At 44.4% G+C, this 14,529-nt stretch overlaps 1 protein-coding gene across 1 annotated transcript in view; it reads right to left on the bottom strand.

Annotated features, from left to right (window-relative positions):
* RYR3 (ryanodine receptor 3) overlaps nucleotides 1-14,529 on the bottom strand; it is a 366,192-nt gene that overhangs the window by 139,682 nt on the left and 211,981 nt on the right. Inside the window, exons 56-57 of the mRNA XM_015409322.1 lie at nucleotides 10,731-10,818; nucleotides 5,158-5,250 (exon numbers count right to left, since the gene is read on the bottom strand). Coding sequence (XP_015264808.1) covers nucleotides 5,158-5,250; nucleotides 10,731-10,818 — 181 coding nt within the window. The remainder of the gene's footprint in view (nucleotides 1-5,157; nucleotides 5,251-10,730; nucleotides 10,819-14,529) is intronic.

Below are 14,529 nucleotides of genomic sequence, written 5' to 3'. Positions count from 1 at the left end.
AGAAGGAGAAATCATGGAAGAAGTGACAGACTTCATGTTCCTGGGATCCAAGATCATCGTAGACGGTGACTGCAGCCATGAAATTAAAAGACTCCTGCTCCTCGGGAGGAAAGTGATGGCAAACCTAGACAGCATAATAAAAAGTAGAGACATCACCCTGCCAACAAAAGTCAATATGGTCAAAGCAATGGTATTCCCAGTAGTAATGTATGGCTGCGAGAGTTGGACCATGAGGAAGGCTGAGCGCCGAAGAATAGACACTTTCAAATTATGGTGCTGGAGAAGACTCTTGAGAGTCCCTTGGACTTCAAGGAGATCAAACCAGTAAATCCTAAAAGAAATCAACCCTGACTGTTCCCTGGAAGGCCAGACACTGAAGCCGAAGCTCAAATACTTTGGCCACCAAATGAGAATGGAGCACTCACTAAAGAAGACCCTGATGCCGGGAAAGATTGAAGGTAAAAGAAGACGGGGATGGCAAAGGATGAGATGGTTAGACAGTGTTATCGATGCAATGAACATGAAGTTGAGCAAACTCCGGAGCACGATGGAAGACAGGAGGGCCTGGTGTGATCTGGTCCATGGGGTCGCGAAGAGTTGGACTCGACTGTGCGATTGAACAACAACAACTTTGAGTGTTAAATAAATATATTTTTAAAAACGTTTATATGTAATATAGTTTTATGAAGAAAGCTAAATTTTTAATCTCTTATTTTACCTTCAGCTCTTATTGAGTATTAATGTCTTGTCAGTTAAGCAGTGGAAGGGCCGGGGGCACCACTATTGGGCTGTGCTTGGGACATCAGTCAGCCTTAATCTGGCCCTGCTGAGTTTGTTCTCCTTTGTGGTCACAAGTATGGACCTGGGTGCGCCAGGAGGCACAAGTCCTCAGCCTAAAAGTTGTAGCCTCGAGCTGAGCTGAAAATCAACTAGTAGAGGGAAAGAAGACTTGCTTGGCACTCAGAAGCCTTCCCTCATTTTCCTGGTTGTTTTTGTATTTTTTTCTGCATTGTTAGTCACTTTGGGTTTTTACAAGAAAGAAAAACAGGATATACAAAAAGAAATAAGTAATAAAAAATCGATGAACATATTATGAACTCAGGAATGCAACAAATTGGCTGGCAGATGCTTCCTGGGAATGGGACGTTGGCAGTTGGTAGTCACCGAGGTATTTAGTAACACCATTGAACTTCTGGTGTTTGCTATGGGTATCCTTTGGTTGAGGGGCCATGGAGCCAGAATTCTGTTCACATACCTGGCCAGTGATTTATTGCAACTATGACTTTTCAGGGTCTCTTTGTGCAAGATGCATCCCTTTGTTTTTTGGATCTGGAGCTATCCTCTTTCACCCACATGACTGGCAAACTGATTCCAGGACCCGGGCAGGCACGGCAGGCCAACAAAGTCCTACTGCCCAGGGTAACTTCCCAGGGGCCCTTTTTCCACCCAGGCCATGGTCCACTCCCCAACCATCCCCTTTTGCCAACACAACTGGCAGGATGACTGATTCCAGAGCAAGTCCTTGCCCAACCATTCCACCATTTCTGCCAAATGTGATCCATCCCTGAGACTCGGCACATCTGCTGGGAGTACAATCAGGAAAAGTGTAATTGCTCTAAGTGTAAATTTGACCATAACTGTGAGACTTGCCTAGGCCCTTATCACAGGCTGTCTTGCTCATGTGGCACCAATGCATTGCAGCCCTTTTGAGGAGCCCAATCCTCCACCAACTCAGGCAGCAGGGAAGAAGGAGGGTCAGGGGTCTTCACTGCCTCAACCTCCGGCACATCCAAGTAACCCCTGCATGCTAGGGCACCAACCTGGTCTTGGCCCATATCTGCTCCGTGCCCTTCCTCCTCTGCTGGCTAATCACCCCAACAGGACCACTGCAAGTTATCTTTTCAAAGGAGTCTGCAAGAGCTTTTGAATCCCTTCCACAAGCCTCTCCATTCCCACCATCTGCCGTGACCTTAAATCCACCAGGGAGTTGCCCACTGTATCTGCCCAAAAGATTGCCAAAGAGTGTGTGGCTGGCCTTTTCAGTGCTCCACCCTTTCCTAACCATTGGGTCTCCCCCTCAGGGGTGGTGCCCAAGAAGTCCCCTAGTGAGTTCCGGTTGACACGTTACCTGTCATACACAAGGGAGCCCTCCATTAATGATGCAATAGTCCCTGAGCTTTGTTACACCTCCTCTGAACATGCGGTGAGCATAATCAGATCCTATGGTCCAGGCCCCCTTATGGCAAAATGCAGTCAGCCTTCCACCTTTTGCCTGGGGGTTTCTGGTTACTTGGGTTTCAAATTTGAGGGCAGCTGGTACATCAACAAGGCTATGCCCACAGGCGACTCAGTGCCCTGCACTGCCCTCAAGACATTTAGCACTTTTCTCAGTTAGCTGGTCAAGGACTGTACCAAGTCCCCACACATCATGGATTTTGTAGATGACTTTTTATTTATGGGCCCTGCCAGGTTCCCTGCCTCTGCTACACCCCTGTCCTCTTTTCAGGACACAGCAGCTGAGCTAGGGGTGTTGCAAGCCTGTGATAAGATGGAGGACCTCTCCACCCAACTGATATACTTGGGGATCCTTTTAGATTCACTGTTTTTGGTACTCCCTTAAAAGGTCTTGGAGGTGGAACTGTTCAGCAGCATGCGGCACTTGGGGGCTATTGGCTGGCTCTCACCACCAGGTGGTAGTGGAACCCCAAAGCAGCTTGTGCTCATGTGGGATCCTGGGGCTTGCCACTCTATGGTTCCCCCCCAGCAAGTGGGCTGGGGGGATAAGGTTACATTGGGTGTGTCATGGCCCAGTTGGGGTGTCACCTGACACTGCCACCACTCTGGTTCCAGGCTCCTCTGAGAAGGCCCAGAGCACCCTCCCAAGCCTTTAGACCTTCCTTTTAGCCAAAATGAGTGTGAGGACCAGGCAGAGTAAACAGTGAAAACAGTTTATTTTATAGGAGGTCAAACAAACAAGGTGCAGGAATAATAACAGTAAGTGGGTGAAAAGAAATCAAATGCCCTAACGTGTCTAAATATACTGTCCCTAGCTCACTATCTCAAGTGGCCTTAGACTACTCACCCTTCCCTCAGGATGAGGGTTTCTTCCCCACAGCAGCCTCCCTTCTGGCCCTGTTCCCTGGGAAGAAGAACAGCTTCTCCTCTTGCACCAGTTCTTTTGTTCCCCAGTTCTCTTCTTCCCTATTGGCCAAAATTGGCACCAAAACTTCCCAAGGCCTTCTGGGGTTTGTAAGCCCAGCCTCTCCTACTGCTAGCCAGGCTCCCTGGGCCTACTAGGCCTCCAGTGGCACAGCCCAGATCATGACAGGGTGGCAGGCCAGTCACCCAGTCCTGGATCCATCCCCATGCTGAGCCAATGCTCCTGTGGTTCTATACAATAAAGCTGTGGCCTATTTTCTCCCATTGTGTATTGTGTTTGCTCCTCTCTTGCCCTTCACTCTCTCCCTCACCCCTGGGCCCACAAAGGAAAGCTGTATTCTTTTCAGTGGCTTCTGGGAAATGATTTGAAATATAATCTCTGCCTCTTATATCCTAGTATTTACCCCCTTTCTTCTCCTCCTTTCACTCCTTCTCTCCTTTTCTTTTTACTGAAGATCACCAATGAATTATGCGTGTAAACTTCTTCCCAATAAATATTCATTACTGTCTCAGTAAAAATGTGCTTTGTTCTTTTTAGATGCAACTTCAAATTTAACAAAGGGGGAAATTTAACTCCTCAAATTATCCTTGTACATGTTCCTTTTAAAATGTTTCTAAGGATTGTGTATCAAATGTTATGCTGCCATCTGAAACTTTTAACTGGAATTGCTGAGGCTTCATGAATTATTATTTAGTATTGAATTATTATTTATTGTTTTATCAATGTTGTACACTGCCCTAGGGTTGTCAAACCCCCCCCCCCGGTTTGCCAGGGGTCCCCCGTTTTTGGGGGGGTTCTACCCGCTGCCGGCCAGATGGCCGTTGGGGGAAGCCCCACCCCAACACCCACAGCCACCCATCTCTCTCCCTTTAAGTGTGTGGAACCCGTGTTTCCTCCCAAGCCTGATCTCCGCAAGCTTTCAGGGAAATGCCAGCTTTGTGCTCTTAAAAGGGAAATGCGGCTGCTCCTAAAGGGGAAACGCCGGCTCCTGCATTTAAAAGGGAAACGCCGGCTCCTTTAAGTGCAGGGAACTGCCGTTTCTGGAGATCTGGCGCACAGGTGTGTGTGTGGGGGGGACGTCCCCAACGTGACGTCATCACGTTGGGGATGCCCCGCCCCCTCCAGGAACGCCCCCAAAGTCTCCCGCTGGGGGTGGAAGATAAACTTGGCAACCCTACACTGCCCTGAGCCTGCTTGCGAGGTAGGGAAGGATATAAATTGAATAAATTAAGCTAAATGCCCTTTTTGACCCTTTTGAACCATGATTTGAAAAACCGCGAATCTGCTGCAGGCTCATATGCTCCCTTTCCCACCTCCCTCATCCTGTCATGCCCTCCAGTATTTTCTCTTTGTCGGTTTATCACAGCTAGCCATTACATTACAACCATGTATACAATGGTTTTGTACGCACTGTAGGTTTCCAAATAAGAAATGAAAACCATAATCAAACTTTTTTTCCCAATTGGCTTGCAGGCAATTATAATTTTTGCAAATGGTAGTTTGTCCATATATAACAGCAAACTATGGCTTGCTAAGAAAGAGGATGTGGGTAGGGAACAGGACACATACAAGGTGATGAAGGAGCATATGAGTGTGAGGCTCAACATAAGCAGCCAAACATTGCTTGCTGTTACATATCAACCAGGACATATTCTATTTGTGTAACACTAGTACTGGGACCTTCCTTGCTTTGTTACAGTGAAAAAAATTTATTGCATCAGTGAAAAAAGAGAAAATTTTGTATAGATACATGTTCTCTCACGATACTGTATCTGCTACGTTAAGAAAAAGACATATTGCTGCTTCTACACCTGTATAAATTTATTTGCAAAAGCTTCAGCACCATTGAATCATCAAATGCCACATCACAAAATGAGAACAAGAGATTTCTAGTAAGAAGCAACACTTCTTCATATGTCATATATTTCTAGAGCCACCATTATGAAGTATAAAACCATAAACAATAGAATTTGGACAGCTAATGCTTCTTGACTTACTTTTGATATCTTATTCTTGCTGTCTCCTGTCAAAAACGCCAAATTATTGATTTCATTCTGAATCACAAAATTTTGTTCTTCTCTCTTGAAGTTCTGAAAGAAACACATCACAGAATTCTGAGCATTTATGGGAAAGGTATAGTAAATTTACATATGTAGCACCACCATACATCTAATTCTGGGACTAGTCCATAGATGGTAGATCAAAAAATCCGCAAAACTGAACCAGGGAGAGTCAGGAGATTTCTCTATAAACCAGAAGGGATGCACAGGTTTGCAGAAAAATCTGAAATCTAACATGTGGGGATTAACCCTCCCCAAATAATAGAAACAACATCTGTAGTTTTAAGGGGAAAATGCCCACTGAATTCCCATAAGACTATGTTCTGAGAAGACATTGGGCATTTTGGGGGTTGCTAGGCAACCTATCTGGCCCCATCACTCCTTGGCAAATAGAAGGGGAAGTCGTGAAAGTAGTGACAGACTTCACATTCCTGGGATCCCAGATCACCACAGACTGTGACAGCAGCCATGAAATTAAAAGACTCCTGCTCCTTGGAAGGAAAGTGATGGCGAACGTAAACAGCATGATAAAAAGTAGAGACATCACCCTGCCAACAAAAGTCCGCATGGTCAAAGCAATGGTATTCCCAGTAGTCATCTATGGCTGCGAGAGTTGGACTATAAGGAAGGCCGAGCGCCGAAGAATAGATTCTTTTGAACTATGGTGCTGGAGAAGACTCTTGAGAGTCCCTTGGACTGCAAGAAGATCAAATCAGTCAATCCTAAAAGAAATCAACCCTGACTGTTCCCTGGAAGGCCAGATAATGAAACTGAAGCTCAAATGCTTTGGCCACCAAATGAGAAGGGAGCACTCCCTGGAGAAGACCCTGATGCTGGGAAAGACTGAAGGTAAAAGAAGACGGGGACGGCAAAGGATGAGATGGTTAGACACTATCATAGATGCAACGAACATGAAATTGAGCAAACTTCAGAGGACGGTGGCAGACAGGAAGGCCTGGTGGGATCTGGTCCATGGGGTCGCGAAGAGTTGGACTCGACTGTGCGACTGAACAACATCAAGGCAACCTCATTTGTTTGGAGCTTTCCAAGCCTTGGCTTCTGTAAGACAAAGCTAGTGAGGTGTGTGTGGCAGGGTGGGCTGAGAGGTCAAAATAGTACTGGAAAAGGTTCTATTCCTTCTCCTAGCAGTGACCACCAACAACTTGCTACCCAAAATTTAAGCTGGCTTGGCAGCCACCACCCTATAGCTTAGCCATGACCAGTGGTGGTAGCCATTTTGTGACTTCACCAGGCCAAATATTTCTACGCTGCTTCTTCAGAGTCCTGCTCAAAATGGCTTACAATTAAAAAACACAGTATAAAACAAACCATTAGACATAAGCTGTATAAAAAGTGTCCATAAAACAGAGCAGTATATATACTTACAAATACATGTTCGATTCATACTTGTGTACATTTGTATATCTTAATACAAAACATTCTACAATGAAAAACAACAACAATTTCTGTTGGAACAGTACAAACACTGAGAGGAAAAAAAATGTCCAGTGAAACTTTCCAGATCTGTGTGACTAGATCATGAGGTCCCAGATGTATTATGTCCAGAGGTCATTTCAGGGGGGAACGCGGGGGAACACAGTTCCCCCGGATGAGGTACGGGGGGGCACGGCACATGACGAAGCCCCGCCCCCTGCTTCCGGCTGCCCCGCTTTCGGCCCTCATTCAGCCAGGAGGAGGCAGGAGAAGAGGGAGGGTAAGTTGCTTCCTCCCTGCTTCTCCCCACCTCTGCCTGCCTGGGGCCAGGGAGGGCCTTCGCGGGGCTTCCTTGCACTCCCGCCGGCCTTGCAGGTCCACCGCTGGGCCCCTCATGGGGCTCAGCAGTGGAGCTGCAAGGCCGGCGGTGGCGACCGGGACCGTTGGGGGCGGGGCGTGTGGCCTTATGACACATTTCTGGGGATGTCAGGGGGTGTAGCCTTATGACACTCTTCCGGTGATTTCAGGGGGTGTGGCATATGCTAATGAGTTATGCTAATGAGTTCCCCTAGCTCTTTTTCTATGAAATGACCCCTGATTATGTCCCTCATTGGATTCATCTTTTCCACAAGTAAAAAAAAACTGTTAAGCTTCTCCACATCAGTTCATTCTAATGGGAAGCCACTAGAAGTTTTTACAAAATGGGCATATAGCTTAATGTTTTTAGTAGGAGGAAAAACCTTCCGTCGAAAGTGAAAGCTGTTAATTGTTAGCAGCTTTCAGTTTTGATGACATTAAGCCAGGGGTGTGGAACTTATTTGTTATGAGGGCTGGATCTGACATAAATGAGACCTTGTTGGGCTGGGCCATGTGTGTCCTAAAATGTAATACCAGGTAGTGGAGATATAAACTTTATAAAGGACACAGGCAAACATAATTAAAGATTTTTAAACTTTAAATAAAACATGCTTAAAACACTAGCACTCTTGCAATATGTCTATTTAACAGTCTCTGAAAACTGACACCTCTTGCTCTGAATTATTGCATCAAAATATCAGTGCTGTAGCAATCTGGAGCATGCTGTTCAGGTGTGTATCTGTAAGCTGCAAACCTACTTTTGATTTATTGACATTCATTACAGAAATCTCATGCTCAGTGTTCTGAGCCTAGGACCCAGTAGAAAACATGAACTGGCTGGGCATTGTGACCTTTTGTACATAAGTTGCCTCATGTGCTGGTCAAGAACATGAGAAGGCATCCTAACACAGACTGAGGGCCATGTGTTTGTATATAAATCTATAATCTTCTCCAGAGAAATAACTACAACTTCCTACAACGGAAATGTGCTGGGTGAACTTGGTCTGGACACACACTGTTGTGTATTGGGTTTAACGTTATACTGTTTGAAGTGTCTTGGTATCCTAGTTTTCAGATTATGATTGGCTGTCTAATAAAGACCATCCATTGGTCCTGAAGCCACCCAGGGTAACCAATTGTAGAACTCTGCTTAGGTCCAATGAGACCCCGTGTTTACTGTTACAGTGTATATACTTCACTATGAAATCGTATAAGTTAATGTGCTGCTCTATGTAGAGCTGTCCAGTCCAGTCTGGAGCTGAGCAATGCTTTGAATAAACCTCCTTTTGTTTGACCATCGTCTCCTGCCTCTTCAGTACACAAAACACTCTCAGCCTAATGCACCTCATTGGCTTGTTGTTATTCTTCCTCTAAAATAGTTCACATTGTTTTCTTACTGAGAAAGACTGGATCACGAGGGCATGAATACAGTGAAAAGGGGGAGGGAACCCAGTTGCACCCAGGAGAGCCCTGGCATAAAGAGCCCAACAAAACACATACACACTGTAGCAAGGCACACAAAAGCTCATACCTTGAACAAAACTTTGTTGGTCTTAAAGGTGCTTGGTATTCCTCCCATGCAATTGAGGCAGCCCAGCAAAGCAAGCTCTCCCTCGTTCGTTCTCTCCCTCCCTTCAGGGAGACACCTCAGTCAGTGGAAGGAAAGAAAGGCTTCCCTTTGTCTCCTGCAGCCTGGCCAGAAAGCAAGCTCTGGCTGTTCCCTCCCTCTCCCTGGGAAGAGGACGGAGAGGAGACTCAGCCAGTTCTTTACCAGACTGTCTCAATCACACAGGAGAGGCTTGCCTATCTGTCTCTCCTGTGCAATTGAGAAAGACTGGTAAAGCAAGCTGTGATGTGGCAGCAGCAACAGAAATAGAAAAGAAAGCAGGAAACAGCCAGGACCTTGTGGGCCAGATTGGGGCTCTCCGAGGGCCTGATCCAGCCCACAGGCCGCATGTTTGACACCCTGCATTAAGCTATATGCCCAGTTTGTAAAAACTTCTAGTGGATTCCCATTAGAATGAACTGGAGAGAGGTGGACACAACTAGGGATGTAATACATCCAGGACCTCATGATCTGTTCACACAGATCTGGAAAGTTTCACTGGACGTTTTTCTCTCTCCCTTATTCTATCCATTGTTTGTACTGTTCCAACAGAGATTGTTGTTGTTTTTCATTGTAGAATGTTTTGTACTAAAATATATAAATGTACACAGGTATGAGTCGAACATAACAACTGTATTTGTATGTATATATACTGTTGAATGTTGTTGGTTCCTTATGTGTGCATAAAACAGAGCAGAGCATTAAGAAACCCGATAACATAAACCCCTAATTAAAAGCCTGAGTTAAAAGAAAGTAAAGTAGGTGCCTGGCAATCCTCAGGGGGGAGGGCAATCCAAAGGGGAGGTGCTACCACAAAAAAAATGTCCTATCTCTAGTCACTCTGAAGGTGGAGGCACAAAGAGGAGGGCTTGAGAAGCAGATCTTAACTGGTGGGCTAGAGAGTATGGGAGGAGACTTCAAGTTCCCTGGCCTGGGCCTTAAAGGGAAGAACCAATACTTTGAATTGTGCCCAGAAACAGATGGGTAACGAGTGCAGATCTTTCAGCACAGGGGTGATAGGATCCCTGTAACCAACCGAACAGTAGCCTGGTCACTGGCTTTTGGACCAATTGAAGTTTCTAAACTGTTTTCAAAGGCAGCCCCACAGAGAGCACATTATAGCAGTCAACTCGGATGTGAAGACGGCATGGAACACTGTGGCCAGATAATACTTTTCGAGAAATAGCCATAGCTGGCAAACCAGCTGGAGCCAGGGTTTAGTAACACCCCCAAGCTACAAACCTGCTCCTTTAAGGGGAGGGTGATCCTCTCCAGGGCAGGCTGGCTCTGCAATCCTCAAGCAATTTTTCAGTTGACCAACAGCACCTCAGTCTTGTCTAGACTGAGCTTCACTTTATTGGCCCTCATCCATCCCATTTCCTTCTCCAGATACCTGTTCAGGATTTTCACAAATCCACCTGGTTTAACTATTAGGAAGTAGAGGTGAGTGTCAGCTGGATACTCGTGGCACCTCATTCCAAATTCCCAGAATGGCCCCTCCCACCAGTTTCAAGTAAATGTTAAATAGCATGGGGGATTAGATGGAATCTTGTGGGACCCCATAGCATAAATGCCATGGGGCCAAGCAGCAGTCCCCCCAGCACTATCTCCTGTAATTGTTTGGTCAAGTAAAAGCAAATACATCAAAGCATGATGCCCCCTATTCCCAGGCCGACCAGCCTCTCCAGAAGGATACCATGGCTGATGGTATCGAAAGTCACTGAGAGGTCCAGGAGAATCAACAAGGATGCACTTCCCCGACACTCTCCCAGTGAAGGTAATCAGTCAGAGCAATCAAGGCTGTTTCTGTCCCCAAATGAGGCCTCTATCCAGACTGAAACAGATCTAGATAACTTGGTCATACTTTTCCTGAAGAGAGGCTGCCAGTGGGAGGGAAGGAAGGAAAGCTGAAGACTGGAGGCCAGATAAAAACAGGTTGGCTGATAGGTGGGAAGGACAGAAGGAAGCAGGGAAATGGGAGAGCCTATAGGGACTTCTGAGGATGGGAAAATGAAATAGTGGGGGAGGGAATATGGGGGAAATGACAGCTCCCCATGCAAGTCCTTGTGGCTACCCTGCATGTATAAACATGAAATGTAAAACCACAACTTACATGAGATTTACACCAGAGAATGAAGACTTCAGCTACCATTCGGAAAAGTTCATCAGAATCTGCATCTGGTTTTTTGAGCCAGTTTGATCTGAACAGAAAAGTGATACAATCACACCTTTAGAACTTGGTCTGTGCTGTACCCCCAGTTCTTGCGATTTTCCTCTTCCATTACTTCCTTCAGAACTTTGTTTTTGATAAAGTAAGAGGTGATTAATTAGACAACAGTGGTTTAGTTTTGGCTAAAGTTGTGTATATCAACATGTTTGAAGAGATCATCTTTACTGATGATTATATTGAGGGCTGCAAGCATTTAATACATTAGGAAGTTACTATTAAAATATTTACTATCAATTCAATGTATTTGTTGGTTTAGAGCCCACCCAAGCAGATCAAGGATACATACTGGCTTTATTTGTACTGCAGCACACAAAGCCTCATCCAGGGATCCATCCTCGAATGAGTCCTCAACTTACCCCAACTTCCTCAGGAACATGCCTAGTCTGACTATTCAACAAAAATTATCTGCCTCTTGGCCACTAGGGTGGTGACTAATGGGAACATATCTATATATCTAACAGAGAAGGTGGGCAATCTGTGGATACTTAAAATGTGAAGATCAGGCCCATTTACACAGAAAGACGATTGTTCAACAAACTTGGAGACACCCTCCCCTGAGGTTTGCAGAAAAATCTGAGCACTTCAAACATGTGTGTTCGTGTGTGTTAAATTAATCCAAAACAGAGTGAGGCTGTGCTTGTGCACAGAATGCCGCAGCTCTGTCAGCTGGTCTCATCACCCTCCTTGCAGTGAAGGCAGCAGTTGGAGGAGGAGTTGGCTGTTGCCACCACTTGAGCTGGGCAGGTGGAGGCTATATGCGGAAGGGGAAAGGGAGGAAGAGCTGGAGGCTGAAGAAATGGCTGCACTTCAGGTGGGCAGACAGGGAAGGAGGAGTGGGGACTGCTGCCCCCTACTGAGCTGCTGAAGCAAGAAGAGTGGGAGCAAAAAAGTGGGTGGCTCAGTGGGGGGGGAGAGAAAGAACAAGAGAAGGTAATAAGAGAGTGAGTGTGTGTGAGATAGGAAGGGTGTGAGAAAATTAATGAGTGTGTGTGTGAAATTGGAGGAACTGAGAAAGAGAAATTAAAGACAGTGTGAGTATGTGCAAGAGAGAGAGAGAGAGGGATGGAGAAAGAGAAATTAATGACAGTGTCTGTGTGTTTGCATGTGTGGGATGGAAGAGACACAGAAAGAAAGCAAAATTAACAGTGTGTGTGTGATACAGGGGCATCACAGTACAAGACAGTGAGCATGTGTGTGTTTTAGGAGGAATTGGAGATGCTGAAAGAAAAAGCGACTGACAGCAGGGGTTGGGGGGGGACAGATAACAAGATAAAGACAGGCATTGGGGGGAGGAAATAAGAGAGAACACTGAGAGAGAGAGAGACTGAAAGAGCGAGAGAGAGAGAGAGACTGAAAGAGCGAGAGAGAGAGAGACTGAAAGAGAGAGAGAGAGACTGAAAGAGTAAGGTGGGTATCTGTGTTGGTCTGAAGTAGCAGAACAAAGGTTGAATCATTCAGTTCTTGCATCTGTTGAAAAACTCCTTTATTATATTGTATGCTAATTTGCTGCCACTCACAGGTCTTAACAATCACCTTCATCCAGTCTTAGCCATATTTACTGCTCAGTTATTTATGCATCTTGACTCTAATTGGCCCTTCCTGGCAACACCCTGCTCACCTTCTACCTATATGTAAAGCTTGGTGACTTCTGTTTCGATGTATCTGAAGAAGAGTGCGTACACAGGAAAGCTTATACCTTGAATAAAACTTTGTTGGTCTTAACGATGCCACTGGGCTCAACCTTTGTTCAGAGAGAGAGAAAGTGAGAGAAGGGGTGGAGGTAGAGGGGAAGAAGCAAAAGCAGAGGGAATGTGATGGCTACTCCCACAATTTCCTTGTGAGTTCCCACTGGTATATTATAGTATTCTTATAAGCATTCTAAACCTAAGCACAGCTCTTATGTGGTACAACTGGAGTTACTTTGTAGCAGTCCCTCTGCAGATCTGTAAAGAAGTTGAAGCATGGACTCTTTGCAACAGAACCAGTGGCCATTTTAAAGACTAACGTGTATTAAGGTTTCATTGGCTAGAGTCCACTTTAGCAGTTACACTAAGCAGTGCAGAGCCGCCCTGAGCCTGCTTGCGGGATGGGCGGGGTATAAATATAATAAATTAATAAATAAAAATTCTCTTTTTCTTCAATCACATACTTTTCATAAAACAAAAATAATTCAGTAAAGGTTGAATTTTACCTATCTAAGTAAAGTAGGATATAACCTGCCATAGGGAAGTCGGAGGCAAGTTTTCAAGGGCAGAGAATGTTTTAGACTTTAATAAGCAATGTTGGGCTTTTTCCTAAAGAGCTTTACAGTTGTGTAAGTTAACAGGTAAGCTGAATATCTACTGTAATGCTGAATTAAATTGCTTTTGGGAGGAGGTTGTGTCCTCTGTATACTCCCCATGTATCCCTAACGTCTGAATTCTTCTGTTTATACACTACTATAGTAAATTTAAATTGATGTTAAGGCAATCATTCAATTTTTCCTTTCTCTGCCTAACCTAAATTTAGTGATGCTTGAGGTCAGTAATGTTCTCTTCATCCCATTCCTTATTGATTTATTCAAGAAAGCACTCCATTCTTTCTTGTGTCAGGTGTCAAAGCTATCAACCTTCCCACTTGCATGGTGCTTGCTGGCATTAGTTAACACTATTTGCTGATCCATGAAGTGACCTTGACTTGCCTAGTCTAGAGAGGGATTATTTGTCCTGTCTTTTTCCCAAAAATAGGGTGATTACACATCACCTGAGTTTTCTACTTTGTTATGGTTCCCTTTCACTTATGCAATTTATATGCAAGAAAAACACTTTAAATGGAAAAAAACAAGTTTACTGCTTGCATTTAAAAATGCGGTAAGAAAAAATATTCTTCCCAGCAACAGGAAATATTTTACTTTTTCATATTATCTTCTTTGCTACTTAGTTTCTTGATCTGCTATTGATATCCATCCAGTTCAGGAACGAGGTACATAATGTAACTCCCTCCCATTTTGTGTAACTGTATGAATTGTCTTGTCTGCATCAAAGAATATTTAGAAATTAACTTTGATAAAACAAAGGTACTAATCTTCTCTAAATCCAACCTAAAAAGGATGCGTTCTTTATCCTTGCATGGAAACTCAATTGGGATAGCAAGAAATTTCAAATTCCTCAAGGTTACGTTTACACAAAATCTCTCTTGGGATTTTCATATCCATATTTTAATGCAGAAGTTAAACTCCTCCTTTATTTTGTTTAAAAATTCTTTTATTGCAAAGGAGGGCCAATTTGTTCAAGCACTTATAATCCTTTACAGAGCAATTATACATTTGGTCGTCAGATATGCTGCTCCAGTATGGTATACTGGTCATGTAGAATGTCTTCATTTTCTTCAAGCCAAATTCTTTAGAAACCTGTTGGGTATTCCATGATGTATCTCCTCCTCCACCTTGTAATTAGAGCTGGGGATTCCAAACCTAACTACTATTATTTATCAATCTGTCATTAAATTTTGGTTTTCCCTTATTGAGCCATCAATATTTCCTGTTTTGTTTCGGTTGTTAATTTCAGATACCTCTAAGTCCACCCAGAGTAGGAATTTAGATAAAAGACTTTCCCTCCCAGTAGAAAGACTTAAGGTTGCAAGGAACAGTACTAGGAAAGTAAGGTTTAAAAAGTTTCAAAATAAGATCTTAAATAAAGATTGG

Source organism: Gekko japonicus, unplaced genomic scaffold, assembly GCF_001447785.1.
Source record: "Gekko japonicus isolate JY-2015 unplaced genomic scaffold, Gekko_japonicus_V1.1 scaffold613, whole genome shotgun sequence".
Lineage (NCBI taxonomy): Eukaryota > Metazoa > Chordata > Lepidosauria > Squamata > Gekkonidae > Gekko > Gekko japonicus.
The sequence above is the reverse complement of the archived record's forward strand: the minus strand, read 5'-3'. Positions and strand labels throughout refer to the sequence as shown.